The 24,519-nt window shown below is 38.1% G+C and overlaps 1 protein-coding gene across 1 annotated transcript in view; it reads left to right on the top strand.

Annotated features, from left to right (window-relative positions):
- Positions 1–24,519, top strand: part of GPR158 (G protein-coupled receptor 158) — a 195,026-nt gene that overhangs the window by 116,500 nt on the left and 54,007 nt on the right. The window contains exon 5 of the mRNA XM_061997271.1: positions 1,248–1,316. Within this exon, the coding sequence (XP_061853255.1) occupies positions 1,248–1,316 (69 nt within the window). The remainder of the gene's footprint in view (positions 1–1,247; positions 1,317–24,519) is intronic.

The raw sequence follows: 24,519 nt of genomic DNA, 5'->3' as shown, positions 1-24,519 counted from the left end.
AGAAAAAATGAATGATGAAAAGTGAAATCTGAGTAAGATTACAGACTCACTGAAAAGCTAAATATCATGATAATACTTTTGCAAGCAGAAACTGAACCCCAGAGCAACAAAAATTTTATGATTGCCTTCCTTCTGAAGGATAAACTTCTTCCATCTAAAACCATTAGTGAGATTGGTATAAACGGTTGATTCCAGACCACAATAAGAGATGTGACAGAGCAGTGGAACAGGCTGCCCAGGGAGGTTGTGGAGTCTCTTTCCTTGGAGATCTTCAAGAACCACCTGGATGCATTCCTGTGTGACCTGATCTAGGTGGACCTGCTTCTGCAATGGGATTGGACCAGATGATCTCTAAAGGTCCCTTCCAACCCCTACCATTCTATGTGAAAGAAGGAGACGTTTCAAAAGACTTTTAACAAAGCCTCTTCTGCCTCATTGCTTGCAGTAGGGGAAGTACTGTCTTCTTCCAGAACCAAGTATGGAACAATATCTCAGGGGAAGGAGGTGGTTGAAGAAATGGGAAGCTGTGTTGACGTTCTGTCTTTAAGATAAGGCACAGATGCCTATACAGATATCGTCAGACTTATTGGAATACACTTTGTATTAGGAAAAATCAATTTTAAAATATTTTTAAATGTAAGAAAACAGTGATGGAGAGACTGCATTAGAATTGGTGAGGAAATGGCATCATATTTTACAGTCCTGACAAGTTAATGTCTAAATCAACATCCTTGTACAAAATTTCTGTTAAAAAAAGAGGCTTTCAATCTAAGAGCACACTCTGTATTCAGTAAAATTGTAGCTTATTCATACATACTATAGAAGCCAAGTCATTAATATTGAATAAGTTGAAATGTTTGAAGTACTTCTCAAAATTTAAATAGAACAGAACAGATTTTACAGTTAAATTCATGTCTGTAATTCCCATGATCCGTAATTCTTCACACTTGAGAGCAATTTTAGCAGTTTCAAAACGTATCCAGGTGATGTGTGATGAATACTATTCAACATAGGAAAGAGTCATTTTTTAAATTGGATTTGGTAAAACAGAACCTTTGTAATAGGCCTGTGAATTAAAGGATGTGGAGCATGCCAACTTGATAGACAGCTTAATACTGTGCTTTAATGAAAATTACTGAGGAAATGTTTTCCTGACAAAAGTTGAAGTGCCTTTTGCAAAGAACCCAACATCTAAATGGCATGCAAAAAGAATTTCCTAATATTTTGTGTCGGTTTCTGTTTTTTAGAGCATCAGGGCTTCAGGGCTGGTGCTGTTGGAAACCATTCTTTTTGGATCACTGCTTCTGTACTTCCCGGTAAGTCAAACTCTATTTTTTTTCAAAAATTATATCTCTCCTGACATTTTAAATCATTGTATGAGTCACCTTGGTGTAAAGATCAATGCTGAAACTATTTATGGGATGATTAGTTTAAGATGTGTTGTATTCTGGTGCAACACATTGGGAGGGAGGAGTTTGATAACCAAAGCATCCCCTCAGCTTTTCCCTGATGTTTAAACATTTCCCTCTTTCTTTTCCCCTGACATCAATGGGGTTGAATGTACAGTAAGTAAAAAAATGACAATTTAATGAATTCTTAGGAAGACTCTTTGCTGAAAATTCCTGATTAGTCTGTCTTCCAGTTAGGCTGTAGATACTTGACTAGGTGCACATCTCATTCTCATACTATATAAAACTGTCCACTGAGAACACATTCTGTTAGAAACTGATATGCAAAGTGTACAACCTGACCTCTCCTGTAGCAGTTTTATGCTCCCACACTCTTTGCAGGGGTTTGCTCTTTCTTACACAGGGTAATTACCAATCAGGATGTTACTCCTACAGGCTGAAACAAAAAAAGACAGGACTTTTATCACTTCTGTTTGCATGGTCTTAGGGGAGAGATGTAGAAAGTGTGGTAGTGGGAGGTCTTATTAATGTTCAGATAGAGAAATCCTGAATTCACCAACTGCAACTTTGCTTTTTGTAAAAAACAAAGAAGATTGGTACTGATACAGAAATATCAGGAATTTGATATCTCTGTCTCTCAATTCACTGCAAGCAAGATTTCATCCATTTGTGATCCAAGCCGAGACACTGGAACCATAAATGTGTGAAGAATATAAGGCGTAGCCAGGGAAGTCTACTATAAATATTTTAGAAGCCTCTGTTTCTGCAAGGTATGAATTATGGAGCATGAGTCCTTGGAACATGAACTCTTGACATATGAACTCAGAAGGTGAACTCAGAACAGGATGATGTGAGCAAGAAAGAAAAGCCAAGTTCTAAATGGAGAGTCTAGTTTGCGCCAGCTGATATTCACACACATGTTGATTCATAGCAAGATGTAGAGCACAGATAACCAATTATCATAATGGTTAGAAGACATACACCTGCAAAGCAGATCTACTTTTTTCCTGAATCATATCCATTGTTTATTTACTTCCAGTTATTTGATGATTTTATTTGTTTCTCGGAAGAACTGGGAATATTCTGTAACTCTGTGGTGTGGTAGAGTTGTTTCAAGTATCTGATTTAGTGCTCAGTTTATGATAGAGGAGTATATTAGAGCTTTAAGACTAATTAATATAGATCTCACCTCTTATAGATCCAAATTAGGGTATTTTCCACAGCTGGCATGGAATGAAAGTTGAAATATGACATGGAGTTCACCAGTTTGGGCCAGACAAGCATCATTGTGGTGTGGTGTTCACTTTTAATTTAAGACTGTTTTCTTTTTTGTATCATCTCTTCCTCTATTGTGACCTGGAAGGTAAACCCAAAAAGCTTTACTTTCAGACCCAAGTAAGGCAGAGTTACATTGCCTTAGTGCATGTACAGTTTAAAGAGATAAAATGACAGCATGTCAGTTCTAAATAACCCAAATCTCTGTTCATTTAAGGATTCAGTGCAAAATGTCATTCTCATTTAAGAATCAAAATCCTCTTAGATTTTCTCAATAGTACTTTTAGTCTCTTGCATGTTTACCCTCTGCTCCTCTACGCTTTACTAATTCTCACTTTTTCTAGATCTATTCACTCAGTCTGTCTTGCAATGTTTTGAGAGCCTTCAGCATTCAAATTTCACTGTGTCCAGAAGGGCTTTATTGCCTCTCTGACTTTCCCTACCCTTCAATTAGATGGAAACCAAAACCTCCTTTGTTACATTGCTTAATTTCTTTCACTAATTGTCATTATTTTCATGACTACATGCAATAATCTAGTCATAATGTAGCATCATTAATTGAAAAATAATATCACCAGCCAGCTGCTTTTGGTGAGAAAAACAGCTGTTAAAATGCCCTTCTAACCAAATGGGAAGTGTAAATGATTGTCTTCACCAAAATTTATTATTCAAACTCTGCTATACTGATAACAACATGCTGATCTTTCCTGAATTATAAGCAGGGAGTTGAGCTCTATTACAAATGCATAGATTTTACCCAGAAGTTGCTGGGCAGCTCTCATTTCTGAGGCTGCCATTTCTTGGATTTTCTATAGTTCTCACAGTAACACCTTGGATTTCTCTCTACTTGATCTTTCCTGTTACCAATGCACCTCCTCCAAACGAATGCTAGGCTTTCTAATTGAAATATCTGATTTCCATCTTATGGAGGAGTCTCTTAACTTCTATACTTGGCATCTGAGGGGAGGATTCTCATTACTTTCCTTCTCCAGAAATACCAACTGTGGTGGAGCTTTTAGGCCTGTCCTAAATCCCTCACTTCCTAAAGCTTGGAAGATATCTTGCATTAAGACAAGTTTGAAAACTCTTTGGGTGCTGCAAAAGACCTTCAAATAAAATAAGCACAAGCATAATACTTTAAAAGAGAAGCCTGTTAATTGTATTAGGGGTCAAATCTCAGCTGATTGTAGACAGCTCTAAGGGACACAAGTTGGAAAACAGGAAATTCTGGGTAGATACCAGGAAGCATTTTTTTTTTAATCATGAGAGCGGTCAAATACTATAAAAGATTGCCCAGAGTTTGTGAAATATCCATCCTTGGAGATATCTTGACTGGACACAGCTCTGAGTGAGCTGACCTGATTAGTCCTGCTTTGAGCAGGGGACTGGATTAGATGACTTCTGGAGCTCCCTTGCAAATGAAATATTCTGCAAGTCTGTGTTTCTTATGTATGTAACCATGGCTGAAACAGCCATCCTACACTTAGCAAATACTGAAGAGAAACTGGGCCTTTTATACCTTGTTTTAGACTTGGAACTTAAAGATGAGATGGATCATGGCCAAGACTTCATTGACTGTAAAGGATGCTTGTGGTACTTGCCTCAAATGGTGATGAATTCCACCCTAGGCAGCTGTGGGTTGTCTGATGCATTAAACATTTTCCATACTGCTAGTCTACTGTAACTGAAACTCCAAAATCAACTCCAAAATCCATGCGATATTGTGACGTTATTTCCACAGCCAGTGATAAAAGATAGTAAGTACCGTGATGCAAAGAGATAGGCAATCATTTATTCTCCACAATTTTGATGAGAAGTACTGGGCTTAAATTCCAGCAAGTGAAAGTTATGTTAAGAGAGTGGAGGAGAATCTTTATAACAGTGAGGTCAGTTAAACTGTAAAATGAACTAGTTTATGAGGCCACAGGGTATCTTGTTAAACACAGGTATCTTTTCTTTTGGCTAAAGAGTCCAAATTTTTTGTTGTTAATACTATCCATTGTTTCCCAAACCTCTAATTATAGTGAGGCAATACTGCTTTCTGTTTAGAGAAACAATGCTGCTGCCTGACAGAGCATTGACTTTCTAATGCTCATGAAACAGTTCAGTAATGAAGCCTGGAATAAACTTTGTGCTCAGACATCCTGCTGCATGCTGTAGGTGTTGAGATCTGTTTCTAGGACTGTGTTACTCTCTCTTTCACATTCAAACTAGAATGACCTACCCTTTTTTGATATTGGAAGGAATAGAAAATTGAGAATAGTGCAGCTTAGATGGGAACGTGGGCTTTTTTTTCCCCTGAAATGATCTGTATGTACATTAGCATGGCAGAAGTGTGAAATGAGTGTTCAGAGTATTAGGCTGCGGTAGCTATATTAGTCACAGCCCTGAGCAGAGCAAGGTCACTGAAAAGCTTTGGCAGGAATGAATGTGAGAGTGAAATAGTATATAATAATTTATGCATTTGTCTCTTAAGTGTATGTGTAAAGGGTGCATTGCAAGAGCTCAGTTACTTTTTATTCTTTATATATTGATGTTCACTGAGACCAACTGAAAATTTTGCTTTTTACAACACATTTAGTGCTGCAAGCCCAGTTGTTTTAGCTTAATGCTTTTTCAACATATAAGCTGGAACACAAGAGGTTCCAAAGAAATACAAGGAAGAATTTCTTTACTGTGAGGGTGAAGGAGCACTGAACAGGCTGCCCAGATGGGTTGTGGAGTCTCCTTCTCTGGAGACATTCAAACCCACCTGGATGAGTTCTTGTGTGACCTACTCTAGGTGGTCCTGCTCTGACTAAGGGGATTGGACTAGATAATTTTTCAAGGTCCCTTCTAGCCCTTGAGATTCTGTGATTCTTTATGCGTAAAATAGTTTTTAAAGCTTTTACAATGAATACCCATCATTTTATTGTTCTCGTTTCACAGTAGCTAAAGAACATACCTGTCTTCAGTTTGGTGTTCATGTCACCAAGTCCAAAGACAAAGTGTAGCTATGTGCTCTGAGATAATTAGTACAGATTTCCCTAGTGGTCTAGAGAAGGGTCTTTCCATTTTAACTGGATCATAGTGGATTAGATGTCCAGCCAATGGAAAAGGCAGATTTTAAACATTCCCAGGATTTTATATGTACATTGTCTTGCTTGGGCAGAGAAGTGAGGGAACTGGGCAGAAGATTATGCAAGAGTTTGTCTCTCAGTCAATGCCCTTGTCAGATAAACATATTGTTTGAAGTTAATGTGCAACCAGTAAGCCAATACCTTTTTTGAGAGCCAACCTGCTTTGAATGTAAAAGTCAAACTAAGATCATTTAGCCTTTGCATTACAAACTTATGCTTCAAAGTACAGCACTGGGAACACTTATGTCTTTGCCCTGAACCTCAATAAGAAAAATGTTTATGGCTTCGTTTATTATCAGGAAGTAGGCACTGAAGAATTTCTGCTTTTTGAAGTGTATTTGAAATAGCAGAAAACCAAGATACACAGTGTGATAATTCTTCATGGTTCTGTTGGCACTAATCTAAATAGCTATAAAAAAATGTAGTAGCTACTATCAAGGAGAAAACTCTAAGTTGTAGTATGTATGATATCTACATCTAGAACTGTGATTGGCCATAACTGTATGTCTTCTCACCTTGATTAGACATTGCTGTCTCTGTGTACATGACAAGTGTTTGGGATATTGCAAACTCTATGGAGCTATGACATCATATATTCTAGGAAATGAAATGTGGAATTTGGTGAAGAGATTGTTCAATGTGTTTATGTATTTCTGTGTGGTGTGTTCACAGCATACCTCAAGCTGGAAGGGATCTCAGGAGGCCTTTAGTTCAACCTTTTGCACAATGAAGAGTCAACTGTAAGACTTATAGTTGTAAGACAAGGTTACTAAGGGCTTTATCCAGATAGGTCCTAAAAACCTGTAAGGATAGACACTACTCAACTGGGCAGTGTGCAGGCACATAATAAAGTCATATGGTTGGAGATCTTGAATCATGTGATGAAATATGTGATGTTGTTGGAGCATATAGTGTGACAGATCAGTGAACGTGCAGGTACTGACATTACTGTTCTTTCATGGCTTGGACTCCCATGTCCATGCTTCTGACATACTTGCTGTACCAAGACAAAACCCAGTCTCCTTCCACAGATCCCAAGGTGCAGTACAGAATCGTGGTAGAGCACTGTTATTTTTGCTACTCTGAAAGCTTTTTTGAGAACTGATTTTTAAGGACACTGCCTTAGTAAGGTCACGTCTGGAGTCCTGTGTCCAGTTCTGGACTCTCCAGTTCAAGAGAGATAGGGAACTTCTGGAGAGAGTCCAACACAGGGCCACCAAGATGATCAGAGGACTGAAACATCTTCCTTATGAGGAAAGGAACTGGGGCTGTTTAGTCTGGAGAAAACTGAGAAGGAGACGTATCAACACTTAGAAATACCTAAAGGGCAAGTGTTGAGAGGATGAGGTGAGTCTTTTTTCTATATTGCCCAGTGCCAGGACAAGGGGTAACCAGCACAAGCAGGAACACAGAAAGTTCCACTTGAACATAAGGAGAAACTTCTTATCCGTAAGAGTGGGGGAGCCCTGGCACAGGGAGAGTGTGGAGTCTCCTTCTCTGCGGGTTTTCAAAACCAACCCGGACACGTTCATGTGCAACCTGATTGACATGAACCTGCTTTAGCAGGGGATTGGACTAGATGATCACTAGAGGTCCCTTCCAAATCCTCCCATTCTGTGATTCACCAGATCTAGGTTCACTGAATAGCCGACTATGTACGTGGGCACAGCTCTGGAAAGTTGGGGAGAAAAGGACAGAGGTTGCTGACCTGAACCAAGTGCCACATTGCATTTTCATTGACCTTTTTATGTTAAAAGACTGTCTTGCATTTCTGGCTTGCAGGGATTTATGTGGTACAGGCTTGTCAGCTCTTCATTCAGTGAAATTAATCTTGTGGTAAGGGAAGCAGGGCTAGATATTGTAGTCTTTTCTCTTTACTTGCAATTCCACTGAAGTAACTCCCATGAATACACCTACTATATAAGAATTTGTAGATAAAGGCCTGACATCTTCTTTCACAGTAATATTACAAAACCAGACCACAGTCCTGAAAAACAATACACCATGTTTAGAAAGGGCTTTTCAACTTTTTTTTTTCTTGATTCATACTGAGCAGTTACATGTGGACAAATTAAAAATCTGCTACATTTGAAAAGCAGAAGTTTTAGGGAGCTCATAGCAAGCCTTAACACACAAAATTTATCAGAGTGAAATGTGGGTACATTCACATGGAGGAAAATAGTGCTGGAAATATTCATAGTATGCTCCTTACTAATGCCTAGAACCATGCTATAATAATTCATCCTCTTTGCTCTCTAAAGTTAAACCATTGGGGCTTGGCTAGTAGGCAAGGAACTCCTGAAGAATACCTAGGAGAAAAAAAACCCTGATTAGTGAGAGTCTTCACTTTGCCCTACTGTTTCTGTTGAATTAGAGTAACAAAGCGGGAAGAAAGTTGTGTTGATTGGTTATGTACTTTATTTTATGTAACTCTTGCTGGATCTCAGTGGCATCTAGGCTAGAAAGGATAGCCATATTTTTCTCAGCTAAACATGTTTTGATGATCACATAGACCACTGGGCAAGTGAACTGAGCTGATATGAATGATGTTTTCAAATATATTTGAATTTTACTGTAGTGGATGAGGTTTATAAAAAAAATCAAGACATGAAAATAGCCTCTCTCATATGTTGGTTCAAAATATAAGTATGATAGAGCTTTTACAGGAAAGATAACGAAAAACGATATACATTTTTATTAGACTGTGAAACTAAAGAGGCAAGAGGGTTTTTTTACAGTAGAGATGAGCCAGGATTGAACTATGCCAGAAGGGAAAATATGGAAAGTTGTAGTCAAGGTTTGACATATTCTCAGTAGGGCATAGTCCTGACGTCAATGATTTACCTTCACTAATTTGTTTAGCACCTGAGAGACTGTGAGTTGGTTGGAGATAAATTTCAGTTATTCTTTTTCACTTACCCAAGTGTCTTTCAGTGAAAGCTAGGAGCATGTTCATATTTGTCCACCAAATGTCTTTTCTCGTTGTTTATTCATGCTTTCATACCTGAGAGCCAAGGAGCAACAAGTCAAGTGAAAGGCCTGTAGCTTGTCATTAAATCTTGCTGAACTTGCTAGATTCAGCTGTTATCTGCTTCCTTTGTTTGGGGTTATTGTGATCTGCATCAATAAGAATCTGAAGAAAAATTAAAGGAGAAGTGGATCACACATAAGAAAGACTTAGATAATCTGATACTGTTTCTGATATTAAATAGAGTGCAATTGTAAACCAGTGCTGTCAGAATGAAATGGGCAGCATGATAACTCACCATGCCTTGGAATACAAAGTTGAGATATGAAAGGTAAGACACAAAGTGATATATGTACCTTTGAGTGATAAAACATGGTATCTTACCTATCTGCTTCCATGTCACTTGACAGAGTACTCTGTGTCAACACAGAGGAAAAGGGAAGGGCAGAATCTCCATCTGAATGCCTGTTCACTGTCAAAAATACAGGAGCTGAAATATACTTTTTTCCTCACTCATCCTTTCTTCTCAGTTCCTCTTTTTTTAGGTATGAATCCATTAGATATTTCCTATCTACTTAGAGTTTAAGTGTCAAACCGTGGAGGATGGTTATTGGTTAATGATGAGGAGAGAGAGAAATTCAACCATTGCAATGGAGAAAGAGAAAAGTTGATGATTTTGGAGAAGATCTCTAAGAAAGGAGATTCCATCCATTAGAGGCAAAGCTGTCCTTATTGAATCATTCAACGTGGTGAGAACAGAGAAGATACAGAGGCGACGATATGTATGTGGTTTATAATACCAAGTGCTAGACATTGTTTAGCAGTGTTCAGTTTACAGGCAAAATGATGTGGTAACTAGTGAAATCTTTGCACTGGAAAAACTTATAGAATTATAATAGTGATAGTGTAAAGTTTTCATTACTGTGTAGCACTTTTAAACTTCTCATTTCTAAACTCTGGGATTAGAGAATAGTGAGATTTAAGTCAATATTTTTACCACCAAACCACTTACCACCTGATATAAATAAGAAACTGTCTTTTTACTTGTAGATAGGAAAAAGAAATAAAAATATTTATAAGAGCAGAGACAAGTTTACAACATAAAACATAAGTTGCAATATAAACTTATCCAAACACATAAACAAGTGTTAGGGTATAAGACATGCTGTATTTCCCCTGTTGTTGATAACAACAGAGTCATCTGGCAGAAATTGTCAAAATTCAGCTTGCCAGGGTTAAAAAAAAGACTTAGGGGTCAGCAGTTAAAAAGTTTGCCATGAAACTAGCCAAATCGATTTCTGAAAATGAAACATTCAAAAGAGTAGGGACTGGATCTAAATCTACACCACATTGAGTAGGGAGTGATGAGATTTCTGTTCTTAGAAGTAACAGTAGTACTGGGAATGGCACAGAAGGTCTTCCCTAGTGCAAGCAAATAGTCTTTACAAAACCCAGCTTTTTTCCTATGTCATATAAACCTCCTGATTAATTGCATACAACTCTGTATGTTAGGACCACATAGGAAAAGCAACAGTATTTTCAGCAAAGAGTGTTTTATAGAAACTATTTGATTTCTAGATCCTCTGCTTTTGTGGGACTAAGCACAGATTTGCAAATATATGGAAGTTTTGAGAAAGATGTTAAGGAATACTATGGCTTTTGTAACCAATGGACAACATCCACGTGATGATGTCTCTTTGAATCCAAAGTAACTTTCTTGTAGTGGCATGACACAGTTCAGCAAGTTCTGCACATGCTTGAAAAAACAAATGAGCCAAGAGAGAAATACATCAGTTCAATCAGAACTCTTATCAGAACTGGATGAAAGGTTTTCAAAGCCCGAAAAAATTAAAAGTAATCAATTCCAAGGTAACATAAATGGACAGCAAGCCTAGAAATTAATAGGAAGAAATGAGAATTTCTTTCATCACACAAAGTTACAAGTGGAAGAAAATAATATTTTTATAAAGTTCCCTTACAGTGGATCATTTATCAAACGTATTAAATTACTGAGATCACCCACAATTTTTGCTATTCTTTGATGTTAATCTTTTAAATAAGCTAGGGTACTGAAGCCTTATTGCATATTGTTTACTTACTAAAAACAATGTGAAGAGGAAAATGAAAGGATGATAATGAGAAAACAGAATAGAGAACTTTATCCCTGAAAACTGAAACACAGTAAAAAGTCTAATATAGCAACAGGAAAATTGATCCAAAATTGAGCAAGCAAACAGCATAGACATGAAAGCAAGACAAAAATGACATCTTGTACCTTGATATAGTGTTGACTTTTATTGTGATGATTACATGTTATAGAAGAGATCTGTCAAACCACAGATTGTACATTAAGTGCTTGTTCTTTTCTTGCATACAGTTATTTCGCACTGCTCCTTGCAAGCTTTCTTCTCCTTTCCTAAACCTCCACTTACATAATTGTAGAAGATAAATATTTTATTCTTTCCTTGTGCTTTCTCTGTATTGACGTGTGGTTTCTCATCTCATATTTAAATTATGAACCCTTTAGTACAGGGATGTTTGGCATAGATGTGCTGTGCACAGCGGGGTCCTGATCAATGAGTAAGAATCACATTACAAATGGCTGTTACTAATAATAACAATGAAAGTGTTTTAAAAATATTTTATTAAAGGTGTGAACAAGGACACATTTGATGGTGAACTTTTCATCTTCTCAAAAGTCTCATAGCATGCAACTGTTTATATACTGCTAGACATGATAGGTACTCTGTGAGAATGATCTGAAACTGTTTTATTTAGTCTTGAAAAGATTAAGCCATAAAAATAGTACCAGAAAAAGCCCAATTCCAGTCTCACATGGGCTTTATTTTGGAACTACTCTACTAATTTCTATGGAGCTATACCCAACTTGCTTGATAAGGCATTAGATGATAAACAAAGCAGTAGGAAATAGGAAGAAGAAACTACATGCTCCTGCTAGAAAGCCTCAGTCTTCAGGATTTAAGATATCAGGGAGAATAGTAGGAATGCTTGCAACATCAAGGGGCAAGAGGGAGAATAAGTTCCAACTTTACTCAAATGAATATGTCAGTCTTCTCCTGAATAATGATGGCACCATGACTTTATAACTGGGATTTATTAATTTTTGGAGTGACCTGAGCTTACAATGCACAGACTATCTGGAGGAATGCATTCAGGCATTCCATGTAAACTGGAGCAGCTCTGTGAGATTGTGTTGAGAACAGGCCAGCTTCAGATCACTGAGCTTCCTCATGGTTGGCATACTATTACAGAAAAGGGTGTTTGAACTCTCTCAAACTAATCTGGGGTTTAAAACCATTTGTCCACAGCCTGAGTGAGGTTACTCAGTCCCCTGGCCTTGCCAGCTAACTGGTTCCTACATGCTAAACAACTGAACAGGGCTCAGAAGATAGTTAGACATTGCACAGTTTGGTACTGTCAGGAGTTGAGTTTGCTTGTGTGAAGTCATAGTAGTGGAGGGGGTTCAGATGCTTGCTAGATTAGACAAGGTTTTTGTGACTAGCAGCAATACCGAAATATTGAAGTTAATGTAATCCTTTAGATGCTTTAGTCCCCTTGGCAAGTAAGGACTACCAGTTCCTTGGCTTGTCTTCTTATATATATTGCAGATAAGTCCTTGCTTTGTATATCCAGTGTGAGATTGACTCAAGGGTAATGAGAAAGGCAGTAAGTCAAAAAGCAAGCAAAATTAAACCTAAGAGGTCATTTAAATACCTGAAAACTTTATCAGTGTCGGGATCATTGGTTTTAAGAATAAAAATTTCCACTGGAAAATGCAAACCATAGTTGTAGTGTACATACACATCAGTGCTGACATATTCTGAATGTGTCAGACTGGTGCACATGGGCAGAAGGCAGAAGGTGTTCCTTAGGTGTGCTGAAATCTCAGTGCTTCAGGAAAAAGTTGTGTTGTGAATTTCCCCCAGGAAAACATGTCCTCTACTGCCACCACAGCTGGTCACCATTCAGGCAGCAGCACATGGCTGCTGCAGGCGTTTGCTGTCTGAGAGCGTATTGCAAAAAGACTTGGTTCTGCTTCGTGTTGTTGTGTAAAAAGTGTGGTGAAGAAATGTTTTTGGATAAAGGGAAATCTCAGTGGTTGTTCATTGAGATTTGTTTCCTAGTCAATGCATATTGATACTGTTTTTCCTTTATGATCAAAACTTGTTTTGTTACTTTCACTGAAAGAAGTGTTTAAACCTGTAACATGTGTATCCAACAGGTCTATTTTGTACAGCAGTTGCTAGTACTTATGCAGACTATAATAATATTCAGGAAGAAAAGAGAAGGAAGTTTTATTGACATAAGGAAGTTCTTTTCACTATTCCTTCAAGTGTTGTATATTGGTCAGTTTTATCTTCCTTTTATGTTTGGAATATTCTATAGGAAATAGTAAAAATAATCACTGTTTATAAACCTTGGAGCTATGATTTAATCTTGAGATCCCTTCTTCCATGTCAATCCAAGTGTGTAAGCTGTCATATAAGTCAAGAGTCCAAAATAATTATATGTATATATGTATTCCAGTAGTATATTGTTAAATCTACTAATCTTGTTTAATTTGTTAACTACTCCTGTCCTCTCAAAAACGGTGTATATTGGGATACAGAGCAAGTGTTCTCAATGCTCAGCTCACTCCCATAAACTCCTAATCTGAATTCAGCAGCATGCTGAACCATTGAAATGTTGTTTGGAACTCTGGCAGAGCTTTCTGGCCCATGGAGTCAGCTTATCCTTTTTTTCTATCTTTGTTGATGGCATTGCCTTGAAATCTGTAAAGCACTAATCTGTAAAACTCTGTGTGCTGGGTTATTCAGTCAGTTATTTATATCCATAATTATTAAATTTGTATCTAGTTTCCAAGCCTTCAGGCATATTTACATCTTTGAAATCATAATCCAAATAAGTTACTGCCATAGTAACAGGCAGTCTATGTTCAAGTAATCTCCAGTGGCTGCTACAAGAAGACAAAATGCTGTCATAACAAATCTTTTAAAACTCTAAGGAACATCCATATTAACCATTAATTTAATGTAAGGCTCTGTTAGACAGTCATGGTCTCTATTTTATGAAGACCTTTGGAAGATAACTGAACCAGAATATACCTTAAATACCTACAATATCAATCTGAAGCAAGATTAGTAGATTTAGTATTGGTAACAATATCTGCCAATTTCAGAGATCACCAAGAATTTTTAAAAAGCTGAATTTAATTTTTTGCTGGTTTGGGCTAACCTAGAAACTTCAAAAGCCTTTCGTATCAAATGATGGAGTTGTGAAAGGCATTAATTTCTGATTTGGCTCTCCAGTGTGTATAGCAGGCATCAGAGGTGATCAAGAACTTGTAGACATGAAATTAATTTCCTAATAGGTAAATCATATTTTTGTACCATAATTAGGATGTAATATTGCTTATGTTAATGACAAGGCCTCAAATATGGATCAGATGAAACAAAAAAGCAAGTTGGCAAAGAATGAGATATTGAGAAGATAGTAAAGTGGTTGGTGAAAGTCATTCTCTGCTATTTTCAACAAATGAAAAAAGAAAGTTTGGGACCTTGATCTAACTTCAAGTAATGTTTAGTCTTAGCTGATTAAGAAATAGGTTAGAGAATGAGGAAAAAACTCCCCTTGAAACTACTCAAAGTTGAAGAGAGAAAAAGAAATAGAAGAGAGAGAATTCTGTATTGCTAAACACTGTATGAACACTCTGTTGATCTATCGACCATGGCAGAAACTCTTGAGATGTTGCAGTTACCTAAGCAAGTTGGAAGAAATATTGGTGTTTTTTTCCTTCTATATGTGTCTTTCATAAAGTAGATGAAATTTTGTAGCGTCATACATTGACTCTACTAGGTTCATTTCCTTAGACTATCTAAAGTAATGCATTTTTCTCAGGCATGTCACAAGCAATCCTGTCAAAATTGGCCTGGATGGCCTTGTTTATAACAAATGTTCAAAAACCTTGAAGAAAAAGGTCATGGCCTTCTGAGTACCCCCAGCTCCTCAGCTAAATGTGGATTTTGAAATGTTTGTTTTGGCCTATCTCAGATATGGAATCTCATTGCTTGAGTATTTTATCTCATTGCTATCTGTCTTCATATCAGTCTTGCCAGTCTGACTTCTCTATTTAAAAGTTGCTGTATTTCTCTGTCTCCCTGCAGTCTGATTATTTGGTTTGTCTTCTCATTCTTAGTTCTGGTATCAATTGTTCATTTTGCTCTTAGATATTTTGTCCTTCTGCTTTTATGCTGTTTTTATTGTACAGTTGTTTATCCAACACCCCAAGCAGCTTGGTAGGGAGGATGAAGAAGGAAGTTCATATAACTACATGTTCTTAAATGCAGAGGACTACCTAGCAACAAAATTCAGTAGAATACATCTCTCCTGGTAGAGGGTGGGCCTTTCCTTTGACAAATTGGTAACATGTTTGGAGGACTTTCCCCTGTGCTCAGAAAGGAGTGAAACATTTGAAAAAAGCCACCTTCTGCTGTTTTGTTGATCTGTTAATGAACATGTTTTGTGGGCCATGCAAGTACGATGCATCAGGAATGAAAATGAGAGATTTTGCCCTGAAAGACTAGTATTTCTAACGCTTTATTCTTACAGCTGCAGCAACGGGAGGCAACCAGCAGGTACTGTCATAGCTGTTTTGGTCAGTGTCTCTGAAAGGAGATGGTTGAATAGTTAAACCATTAGCAGGGAACATGTTTCCTAATATAGCTTCAATTTTTATCATGACAAGGCTTTTAAATCTTCAAGTTGTGATAGAATTAGGCAACATTACATTGCAGTGCCTCATTCTAGTGCCTTGAGGTCAAGTAAGGTACTCTACATTAGAGGGCTGTCTGCTCACAGTGAGAGACACAGAAGCCAATATGTCTGCTTTGCTAGCTTAGAGAGTTGGACAAGCTGAAGTGAGAGGGATATGGGGTTTGTGATGTGCCTGTTTTTTATTCATGGGAAAATGCCTCCCTTTGCAAAGGGCTGTGGATTTGAACCCTCTCCTCAGGAAGGTGAGATGTGCCTATTATCGCTTAAAGGTTTTACTGTTGCAGATTTTTCAGCAGCAATACAGATCACTGGGGTGTCATGAAACTTTGTTTTCCAGTTGAGAATTTATTACCCTTAGTTTTCCCCCAGTCAATGATATCATGGAACTCCCCTTTCACCTGACTCTGCTCTTTCCTGCACCATTGTACTTCTGACTTCTCCCCAGCTGCTCAATGACCTCCACAGACTCTTCAAAGTTTTTCAAGTACACATTCAGTTTCCTGAAGGTATGCTCCAAGATCCATCCCTCCTACTTTCTAGTTCTGTGCAGCATTTCCAAGGGAGGTTTCTTTCTGATTTGTTGTTCTGTTTAGTTGGTTGCCACCTACATGTGTTGAAGCTGTTGAAGACTGCTCTTTCAGAGCTGAGTATTTTATTCTTGTACCATTAAGGAAGTAGTCCTCTTGAGGTCTGTAAAGAATTCTTCTCAGGCTTCTCTGAGTTCACCGAGCTATGTTGCTAATCTGTTCCTTGAGATGCCTTCTTGAGAGCTTGTATTTGGTATGGCTAGTCTGAGGTCACTGCTTTTTGTTATAAGACTTTTGCATTTTTCTGTAATGGAACTGGCACCTGTCCATTCAGAACATAATCCTCAAGAAGCAAATATCTGTGCTATTCTGTTGTCATCTTATTTCTGTATTTCTGCATTCCCTGATAGCTGCCTTAAAATTCACAAAACATCAAATCAGTTGAATTTTCCTAAAGTTCTTTCCTTCCTATAAGGACCCCAGTTTAAAACAGTAGTAAATATTCAATTAAGCCAAGTGTATTTCTGAAACCTCTTCCAGCTTGTTCTCCTCTATAGTATTTCAAAGTTGAAGGATGGGCTTTACATGGTCTGCCAAGTTACTAGCTGCATGTGAAATCATTCGAGAAGGTGAAAGTGATAAGAGAGCTGAGACTTGTAACCAAAACTTTGAAGTTGCTATTTGCAGTGCAGAGGGGTTTTTTATTATCCCTGAATATCACATATTAGCCCCAGGCTCTCTTTATAGCCTGTAGAGAAAAGTAGGTATCTCTGGAGCACAGTGCTCATAACCCACCATAGGTGCCTGTAGAAGGACACTGTGAGTTGCTTTCCATCTGGGATGCTCTCTATTGAACACAGAAGGAGTTTAGGCTGATCATCTTCAACTTAGGCTTTTCACTTGTCTATCCTAGCTCAGGTGTGTAGTAGCTCCATTCCTGATTCCAGAATGTCAGCATGGAGAGAAATAGCATTTCCTGTTTCTATAGTTTCTACCATGGAGTGAATTTTGAGTTTGCAGCTGTGGCTGTTTTCTTCTGGACTTTTTTAATTACCCATGATTAATTAATGATGTTAATGACATAATTTGCTTAATATGGTTAATGTAGATTTAAGACCAGTGGGATCATAGATCACGCTGTCAGAGTATGTTGCTCATTTTCACAGTTCACCCAGTTACCCCTCTACTGAAGTCGATGGCTTCAGTTTACCTGAAGCAGATTTCCCAAAAGGGCATCCATTCTTGATTTGGGAACATTAAGAGGTGGAGCGTACCCAGCACTTCCTCTGGAACACTGTGGCCTTTGGCTTTGTCCACACTGCTGCTGTTGCTACAGATACATAAGCTGAAAATGAAAAGTCGATAGTTCCAGCAGCGATGTCTGCAGTAAACTAATCAGCACTAGCTGGACTGAGATGTCCGGCTGGTATTTTGTGGAAAGAGGTTCTGTAAATTACTACTTGTCAAAATAAATACTGACAAAAACTTTCCTGTGGAGGGTTACAGCCAGTTCTGTCCTACTCTTTGTAGTGGTTTAACAGGATATTTCAAAGACCTAGTCTATCCCTATTATCTTTTCCAAGTAATCGTCTTTAAAATTACTGTCAATAAAATTCTCCCCCTGGCTTGTGAACCTGCCCAACATGTAGTTCAGAAGGAGCATGCAGCCAGGAAGGAGGTCTTCCTGAAGAACCTAAACCATTGGGTAGTTATTTTTCTCACAAGCTTAATGTTAGTTACTTCACTGTCTTATTAAGACCAGCAGAAAAAGATATCTTTGGAAGCTGAAATAGCCGCTCGTTTTCTTTTTCCCAGATAGAAGTCACTAATGGAAAATACTCACATAAATACTCACCCCTTCTCTCTACTGCATATTTATAGGGATTTCAGCCATATTGTAATGAAATGCAAAAGTCTCTGAAAGTCTGTTTTATGACCTATGTCTTGCATTAAGTATATTTGGCAAGTTGCTTTGAATAATTTAGTCTGTTATGACTTGATTTAGCTGCAGCTCTTGCAAGATTTATTTTAATACAGACTACTTTACCATTAGGTTTTTAAAAGGTTTATTTTTTTTCACATCACAGACATGGTCTTAAAATGAACTGTTGGATTTTCCTTGTTTTTTAACAAAATGCTGTGTTGGGTAGTGCACTTCTTTACACATAAAATGAAACTTCTTAACCCCATTGTTAAAATGCATCGAGTATTTGGCAAATGACTGGGCTGAGCAAAAGTCTTTTTCTTTTGAGATGTTTCAGCTCCTTAAAATATTTCTCTTTCAGCTTCTTAAGTGACCACATCTGTGTTAAGAAATGATGATAGTAGTACATCCAAGAAGAAAGTTTTTAATGTGTTTTTATCACATTTGAAGTAGATAAACTAGGACATTCAGTTAACTATTGTCATCTACCCAAGAGGCATGTCCCACTGAAAGAAGCATATATGAACAGAAGAAAGAACATAACACTTCATTTGTTGTGAACAAATTTACAGAGAGCAAGCATATCTATCTTTAGAGGCATTGCAGATTATCTGTTAACTTTTTATTGCTTGACTTTAGAATGCTAATCACTAGGACAACATAAATAGTGACAGTCAAGCTTGATCATTAGTAACTCTAAAATTTATGGCAAAAACATTTTCAGGCCATGTGTTCAGGTCACTTACAATATTTGTAGAGCTGATAGGATCTGTTACCACTTTTTCTGTTCAAAAGGAAAAGTATGATGACATCTAGGAAGACACATGGACATTTATTTTCCTTAAAGTAATCTATTCAGAGGTGGTCTCTCAAACATTAGCTGAAATCTGCCTTATGAACAGAGTTTTGGGGAGAAAGGAAAATAATTGACGATATGTCAATAAAAAGGCATTCTAAGTATTCAGACCTGTGTCAAACCACAATGATCTGGAAGGTTGTTTGCCTAATTGCCAGATAAATCTCTTGGGAGGCTAAATGAGCCCTACTGTAAAAAATATGTTCCACAGAGAGCTTTAGAGATCTGCTGTTACTGCCTGATGGGAATAAATTCAAAATATAATAAAACTTAGTGATAGCAAAGCATTTTGATGAATTCAGTTCTAGAAATTTGTCCTTGTCTTTTACACCAGTGCTGATGGTTACGTGCTAATACTGTGTTGTGGACTTCCAAAAGACTTGACAGGCAAGATATGGCTTTGCTGAAACAGCCAGATGTTTAATATATGTTTAAAGAGAGGCAATGGAGAAAAGCTATCTGCAGTTGAAAGCATAGTGAGAGAGAAAAGAAGATTTCAGTAGGCAGAAATTCAAGCTGGACTTTGGGTGGGTAGCTAGGGAAATTTGTCTTCTTTTATGAAGAAACCCAAAAGATCTTAAGTGGCCATAAGTATTTTGACTTTGGCGTACATCTAATCTGACATGCATTGCCCCAAGCAGCAGAGTGCCTCCAATGCTATGTACTGGGGAGCTGATTCAGTTCCAATTCAGAGGCAAGAGTAAAATCTGCTGAGTAGCTCTTGCAGTTTCCTGCACCAGCTCTGTGCCTTATAGGGGAACTGAGCTAATGATCCAGTATAATTACTTTAAAACTGTGAGATTTGCAAGGATAACAGGATCTGGTGATACTATATGTCCATAGACCTATTAGAATTAAATGTTATGTCTTAAAAAGCACTTGTGGTTTAAAAACATGGGATGGAGGTGGAAGGAAGTATCCTTATGTCCTTATAATTAGCCTAAGTACTTATTCAACTGTTACCATACCTCTAAAACGCTTTGTGTAGTTGCACCGGAAATATTTGTCGGTAGTATAGGACTGGATGATGTGTTGTGCATTCACTAATATTTAAGCAGATGCTCTGAGCTGTGAATCATGTTTTGAACAGTGGTATGTGATGCCCATAATGTACACAGGCTCATGAATGCCTTCATTCAGGCCCATCTGTTAAGATGGCAGTGTGCCCACATACAAGTGGATTGGTCCCTTTTCTAGAAAGCATAGTGCCAGACTGTTATGAGTTTGGATGGCAAGCTTATCTAACATTGCAAACAGCATCTCTCGCGGGAAATCCCTTCTCAGTATTAAGACTGAAGAATTAATAGGTGACTTGATGTACTAGGTTACCCTGGAAGACATTTTATGTGTTGAAGGAAACTACTGAAACATGTCAGAAGAAAGGAGACTGCCCATCTCAAAGCACAGCAGGATTCCAAGAGGAAGTGTCTGATGAATTGTTCTGTGCCGGAATTGCCTAAAGACATCCCATGACAGCTACTGCAGTCAGACAAGGGCAGATGGTGTTGGGCAGTGGAACGGATCAGATGGATCTCTTCACAGTATCTCCTAGATGCTTATTAATGGAATTAGCCCAAAAGGCATTATCCTAAATGGCTGCAGCATGTCCTCCATTGAACTGTGTGGAGTACTTGCAACAAATCCCATAGTACAAACAGTAGCTGGTTTTCCTGTAAAGCTTTTCAGGTTAACTGGGCTCTATTTTAAGATAAATTTGGTTATTTGAAAATGAAACAATTAGGTACTTTTGCATTGTTTTATCTAAAGTGGGATTTAATCTTAGATCCGTAACCAGATGCTGCTGCTGTTCAAATTCTAATCTCTGTGTCTCATTTCTATGTATCTGACATGGATAACATCCCTGTCCATGGTACTAGGAACTAGTGATCTTTAAGGGTCCCTTCCAATCCAAAACTTTCTGTGATTCTACAACTGAGGGCAAAAATACAGAGTTCAAAAGTGAACACTTTGGGGATTTTTTAGTTAAGGTTGTGATCAAAATCTTTTGGATCTAGGTTTAGGATTTGTAGCACCAAGTCCATGTAGTTTCAAAATATTTGCTCTTTGCCTTCTGACCTTTTGAGATGTTATGTATTGCCCATTCCCTCAGTGTGGAGTACAGAAACTCGATGATTGAAAAGGAAGATTAATTTTTTGTCTGTTCTTGTGACTTCTGTAGCTCAAGAATCGAAGTAAAAAGCAAATTGTCTTAAATGCATTATAAAATTGTTAGAGCTGGCAAAGGGTTTGGCTTAGTCCTCCTAATGCAGATTATTAATTGACATACAGTGAAGCAACTTCCCTAAAATCGATGCTGTAGTAACTTTTTAGTCAGTGGAGATTGATATTTTAAGCCTTTAGGCCAAGATTCTGTCCAGAAGTCCTCAGCTTCTTCAGGACTCTTTAAGTTGTTTTTATCCATGGCTAATCTATGGAATTTGCCATAAGTGGTCAGACTCATTTACTGTACTGCTACAATGTAGGTAGAAATTATATGCCTGATTTAGGCAGGCTGAATCTTAGTCAATGACCCTGGGGAACTGCACAGTGTATATATATAAACATTTTTACCAGGATCTGGTGTCCATGATGATGGGCAAAATTGTTCATTTTATAGTGTGCTCAGCAAAGTTAATCTGAAAAACAAGAGTATTTTGTGTTGCACAGAGGTACTGTTTACTCTTAACTTTCTAGAGCTCTGTTAAGATGGTGGACTTTTTCCTTTTAAAGAAGCTTTCTAAATACTGTATGTATTTTAAGATGCAATGGCAATGAAGGTATAAACCTCATCATTTGCTCATTTTTTTTTGTGAGGACAATATCTGTTATGCTTTTGAACATTACATTGTTCAATGTTAGTTCTCTTTGCACTTTTGCTGTCCTACATGTCCTGATAACAAAATTTTGCCCTGATTGGCAAGGTACCTATGTTGACTTTAGCCATTGTCTTTAGAGAGTGTATGTGTCTGTTAATCATGGCAGCTGAATAACTGAGCTGGCAGATTGCTGTGTCAGCAAGCTAAATCCCCATCCTGTGTCCATAATGCTCCAGCTCTAAACATATTTGACGGTTAGCTGGTGACCTTAGAAAGTCTTTTCATCCTGGACTCCACAAGTGGTAGTGTGAATACTGGGACAGTATTTGGGCAAGGGTAATAATAGGTTAAAACACTTCGAGGTTAAAAGCAAACATCTAAATGCATTTGTCCAAATAACAGATGAGCCACAGTTTATGAAGTCGCACGCACAGCTGCAGTAGCTGGTACATAAATAGGCACTATTTGACTTTTGTTCTAGTATCCAACCTTTTTTTTTACCCACATCTATGTTGTTTAAGGAATAGAAACCGATATCTAGTATTTAAATGGATTTCAGGAGCTGGCAAAATAGAGATTATCACATTTCCTTATACACAGTAAATAGATTTTGTGACATCTGTCAGCAAAGCCTTGAAGCGTTTTTAATGAGATTTATGCTGCTGTCCTGGTCTAATGCATCACAAAAGCAAAAAGAAAAAATGCATTGTTTTTGTATTTTTGGTGGGCAGAGTAGTCTTTTCGAACTGCAGAGGGATTCCCTTGTTCTGCTGAGAGCAGCCTGGGTATGTGGGTGAATCTTATGCTCATCCTACGCTCCTTGCTTGGAGCTCAGCAACTGTTTGCTGCATATTGTTTGACACTTTAAGGAAGGCTTGTGTCTGGGAGTAACAGTAGGGTTTGGGAACCAAGAAGTAGAAAATGCTGATATGAAACCAAGACTTCTGTGTGTTATGTTTCTTTTTTCTTTGGTTGGTTGTTTTGTTTAGCTAGGAAGAGTGAGGGATGGAGTGCAGCAGCCATACTTTTCACCAGATATATATTCTTTGCAAGAATGTGATTCCACTAGGATGAAAAACTTGAGCATGGCTTTTGGTGTACTGAGCTTCCAGGGCAAACGTTGCCCCTTGACTCCAATCCACTCAACATTATTCAATTTAAAATTTGTGCCACTGAAATTCACTGTGTTTATGAGAGTTGTAATGCTGACGAGAGCTTAGATGGGGCAGTCATCTGAACAATCTGGTGGTGCACCCTAATGGGAATGGCAATGACATATTCTTGGAAAAACCATCTGGAAAGCCTAAGAAGCAAGCAAGCAGTATAGCAACTCTTGATATTCAAAGCCTTGGCCCATGCCAGATGACATTCAAGTTATGGAAGAATAGGTAGAAATTAACATTGGTCCTTGGGAGGGCATTGTAACTATTCTCCATCATATAAACTCAGGAATTTCAATTAGATTCAAAAGGGACTCAAAAGGGAATTGCATTGTGCTTTATCATTGGGCAAAGAAGTAGTTGAAAGTGTCTGTGTAAATGGCAAAATGAGAACAGTTTTTGCCAACAAAGCCTCGCTCCTGCAGCCACGTGCCAGCTCACACCGTGCTGCATTTGAAGTGGGGTATTCTTTGTTGATAGTTAGCCAATGCCTCAGCTGCTCATACAAATTATTTGGTGTAAATCAATGAGATCTTCGGGACATAGGCAGTTAATATTTCAACAAGCAACTGCAGATAAAATTGCTGTGTTGGATTGCATGGCAAAGAGTGCTTTTGCCCTTGATCAGAAAATTGTATACCTGGAAAGTTTTCAGACCTTCCTGTTTCAATCAGCTGAAAAATCCTGCTTTCAAATCAACTTTGTAATGCTCAGAGTATCTGTATGCCAGTCTTTTTTTTTAACATTGTTTTTTCTCATTTGGAAGAATCACAGATGAATCAGGGTGTTTTCTACCCCCTGGCAAACCTCAGGAGGCAGGTTACTGCTACTGGCTGTCCTCTGATCCTGCAACTGTCCTAACCTGTAACTGTACATTCGAATAAGAGATCACTACTATTATTCAGGTCTTTCTAAGAAGCTTCCTGCTGGATGCTCTATTTAGACAACCATGTTCATGCATTCAGCAAACATTTTTTGAAGCAATAGCTTGATTCTGCTGTAAAAAAACATGCCAGTAGAGCACAGCAGCTTCTTCTCTCTCTCTCAACCCACGTCTGCCATTTTTGCCCCTACTTTCCTAAATATGTCTGTGTCACCCAAAGGACGTAGTCCTGGGCTTTTGGCCAGTATCCTGAGCTTGAATTCCCACGTGGAAAAGCATTTACTTAGGAAAATAATATCATGTGGCAGCCGGTAGACAAAATACTACCTCTACTGCCAGAATGTACTGTCTCTAAGTGAAACTGTGGCAGATGGCCTGAAATGTTTCAGTGCTTTCCTTCACTAGACCAGGAATACTCGATTAATTTGTACTATGGTTCATTGGGTCATTTTAGCAGGCTCTGGTCAGACAGGTGGATGCACTGGATCTAGCTTTGCTAGACTAAGCAGGGTCTGCAGGTGGGGTAAGGGCAGTGTGTACAGCTAAATTCCTGGGATAGCAAGCTGCTGATGGAGATGGATAAGTGCGAAGGAATGTGGGATCATCCCTCAGGACACCAGGGACAACGTCTGTTGGAGTGAGAAGAGATGGAATCTTGGATCAGATCGTGACCGAGTCCATCATCTGAGCAACTCTGTTTAAGATAAGAGTGACATTTTACTTGATAATGATGTTTTTATGTGCACTACATCTGAGGAAGTAGCTTTATGGTACTTCAGTGAGTGTT

This window comes from Colius striatus, chromosome 5 (assembly GCF_028858725.1).
Source record: "Colius striatus isolate bColStr4 chromosome 5, bColStr4.1.hap1, whole genome shotgun sequence".
In the NCBI taxonomy this organism is placed as follows: Eukaryota; Metazoa; Chordata; class Aves; order Coliiformes; family Coliidae; genus Colius; species Colius striatus.
The sequence above is the reverse complement of the archived record's forward strand: the minus strand, read 5'-3'. Positions and strand labels throughout refer to the sequence as shown.